General features: G+C 48.6%; 1 protein-coding gene across 1 annotated transcript in view; it reads left to right on the forward strand.

The window, feature by feature from the left end:
- The window catches only part of LOC126580923 (Y+L amino acid transporter 2), a 12,093-nt gene that overhangs the window by 8,373 nt on the left and 1,220 nt on the right, over window positions 1-2,500 (forward strand). Inside the window, exons 3-4 of the mRNA XM_050244274.1 lie at window positions 2,000-2,370; window positions 2,456-2,500. The exon at window positions 2,456-2,500 is cut by the window's right edge and continues 405 nt beyond it. Coding sequence (XP_050100231.1) covers window positions 2,000-2,370; window positions 2,456-2,500 — 416 coding nt within the window. The remainder of the gene's footprint in view (window positions 1-1,999; window positions 2,371-2,455) is intronic.

The raw sequence follows: 2,500 nt of genomic DNA on the forward strand, positions 1-2,500 counted from the left end.
GGTTGTAGTTTTAGCGCTTGCCTGTTGAATTCCAGCGCCTCGGCGTAGTGGAACTGCTGCGACAGTGAGTACGATAGGGCATTCAGGATCTCCACCTTGCTGACACCGGGATTCTCCGTCGTCCAGCGGCGCAGCGCTTCTCGGAGCCAGCTCGTTGCAAACTTGTACTCATTGGCCGCCGACAGTCGCGTACCGATCAGGTAGCACTCTCCCGGTGTCAGCGAACGGTGCAACTCACGATCGAGTATCTTGCCATTAGCCATCTCCTTGGCCGACAGCTGGTACAGGTCCTGCAGTCGAGCGATCCCTTCGGCCACTCCTATCAAATCCTCCGACGTTGGCATTGCGCTCGAATTGGTTAACTTTGCTCCGACGCCCATATCGAGGAAGTTGCGGATCCGCTCCCAATCCGAGACGAGCCGGTTCGTCAGCAGGAACGCACTGATCGGATTCGATACGTACCCGAGCTCGTCCTTCTGGCCTTGTTTCAGCTCGTTCATCAGGAGCTTGCGCTGCCGATGCAGGAACTCAATCTTTTGCTCGTGTAGCTTAATGTACACGTCCAGGCTGCCGATCAGGGATTCCTCTAGCTTCAACAGTTGCTTCATCTGCTCCACCGATGAAAAGTACTCGCCATTGACGGCAGTAAGCAGCGAGGGATGAGAGCAGCACAGCCAAAGTACGGCGGCGACGCTGGAAAGAAGGGTTGCTGCTGACACCTGAGACATCATTGTGTCGTGGTTGCCGGCCCGAGACAAAGTGACAGAGTGCCACCATTCGGTGCGTTTCTGTTAGCTCCGAAATTTTCAATCATTTTGAGGTAATGGAAAACCCTTCACCACGACACTAGCACCAGGCACATGTCATTGATAAGAATGCGTTTCGGGGGAAAGAAAATTTATCGAAAATTGATGTACATTCCGCGTCTGCCTTGAAAAGGGGGGGTCCGAATCTTATCAATGCGCGATACATGGTAGAACACGAACTCATTTTCAGGGTAAGATTACGGTGAGAACCATTTTTGGGCGTTTTTGATGGACGGATTTTTTGCAAACTGGAAACTAATTATCGTTTTTCAGTCATCTCAATATGTTATGAATATTATTCAAGTGCCATTTTTTGTTCGCTGTAGCAACATGTGGCTTATATTTTTTGCGCTTTTATCATACTTTTTTTTATTGAGATAATGGTTTTGCCGAATACGCACATCTAGCGAGTGTACTTAAAAATCGATCAATAATGGATACGAGCCCGGATGCATACGACAGGGGGGAGCATGGTGCATAAAGCTGATAAGCCCGGAGTTGCGTGCATTAATGCACTCGCTGTTAATTCGTTTTGTGCCACCTGATGCCAAACAGTGAGGTTGGTTTCGTTGCGCTAAGGTATCTCGACATGTATCGCAGGTCGAGAGTAATTCCGGTTCTACTATAACGGAGTAGCAGCTTGGTGTTGCGCTGATAGGAATAAATGAATTTTAAAATAAAACCCACTCTGTACTCTACTGCTGCCCCCGCCACGGTGTAGAAGAGCGACTGAGTCGACCGTTGTTGTGACCGCTATGGTGCGACCGCAGTCGCAAACACAAACCTCAATCAAGCAGTAATCAACAACGACGACTCTTCAAAACCTTGAGCTTGAAAATGGCGCCAACTGGCGCCGATTGCATTTCCTTGGCCTTCCTCCACGCGAAGCGGTCGTATCGAGTTCCCGTAGGCTTGTGAAATTGTGAAATGATTCGTCAATGGATCGTGCACCACCACGTGACGTTTACTAACGCGTTTGGAATGAAGCTTAAATGAATGATGATTAGTTTACCAGTCAGAAAGGCATACACACCTCCGTCTCTGGATGCAACCATGTTTACGGACCAGGCCGATCCATCACCTGTTGAAATTATTTATTGTTTTTTGTTACAATTCTCCTGATTAAGTATAATGTTTAACTCGAAATATATTACTAATTGTGCTGCTTATCTTCTCTTTCCACAACGTTACAGGCTATCGTGGCCCTCACCTTTGCGCAGTATGCCGTTCGACCGTTTTTCGAGGATTGTGCAGCACCGGAGAGTGCTGTCCGTTTACTGGCCGCTGTTTGCCTGTGCTTCCTGACCGCCATCAACTGCATCTCCACGAAATGGGCAATGAAAATTCAAGATGTGTTCACTATCGCTAAGCTAACGGCACTCGTGTCGATCATCCTTGCTGGTATGTACTTCATGGCGACGGAATCGCTGGACAACTTCCACAATCCCTGGGAGGGAGATTACTCGGTCACCAGCCTGGCGTACGCGTTCTATTCGGGTTTGTTTGCATTCGGTGGCTGGAACTATTTGAATTTCGTTACGGAAGAGCTAGAAAATCCGTACAAGTAAGTAGCAGGATCACCGGTACGAACTCGTCCTCTCTGCATTATTGTTTAACGATTGTTTTTTTCTCGTTGCACGACTCGATAGGAATCTGCCCCGTGCGATCTGGATCGCGATGCCCATGGTGACCGG

The sequence above is a fragment of the Anopheles aquasalis genome, chromosome 2, assembly GCF_943734665.1.
Source record: "Anopheles aquasalis chromosome 2, idAnoAquaMG_Q_19, whole genome shotgun sequence".
Classification (NCBI taxonomy): Eukaryota; Metazoa; Arthropoda; class Insecta; order Diptera; family Culicidae; genus Anopheles; species Anopheles aquasalis.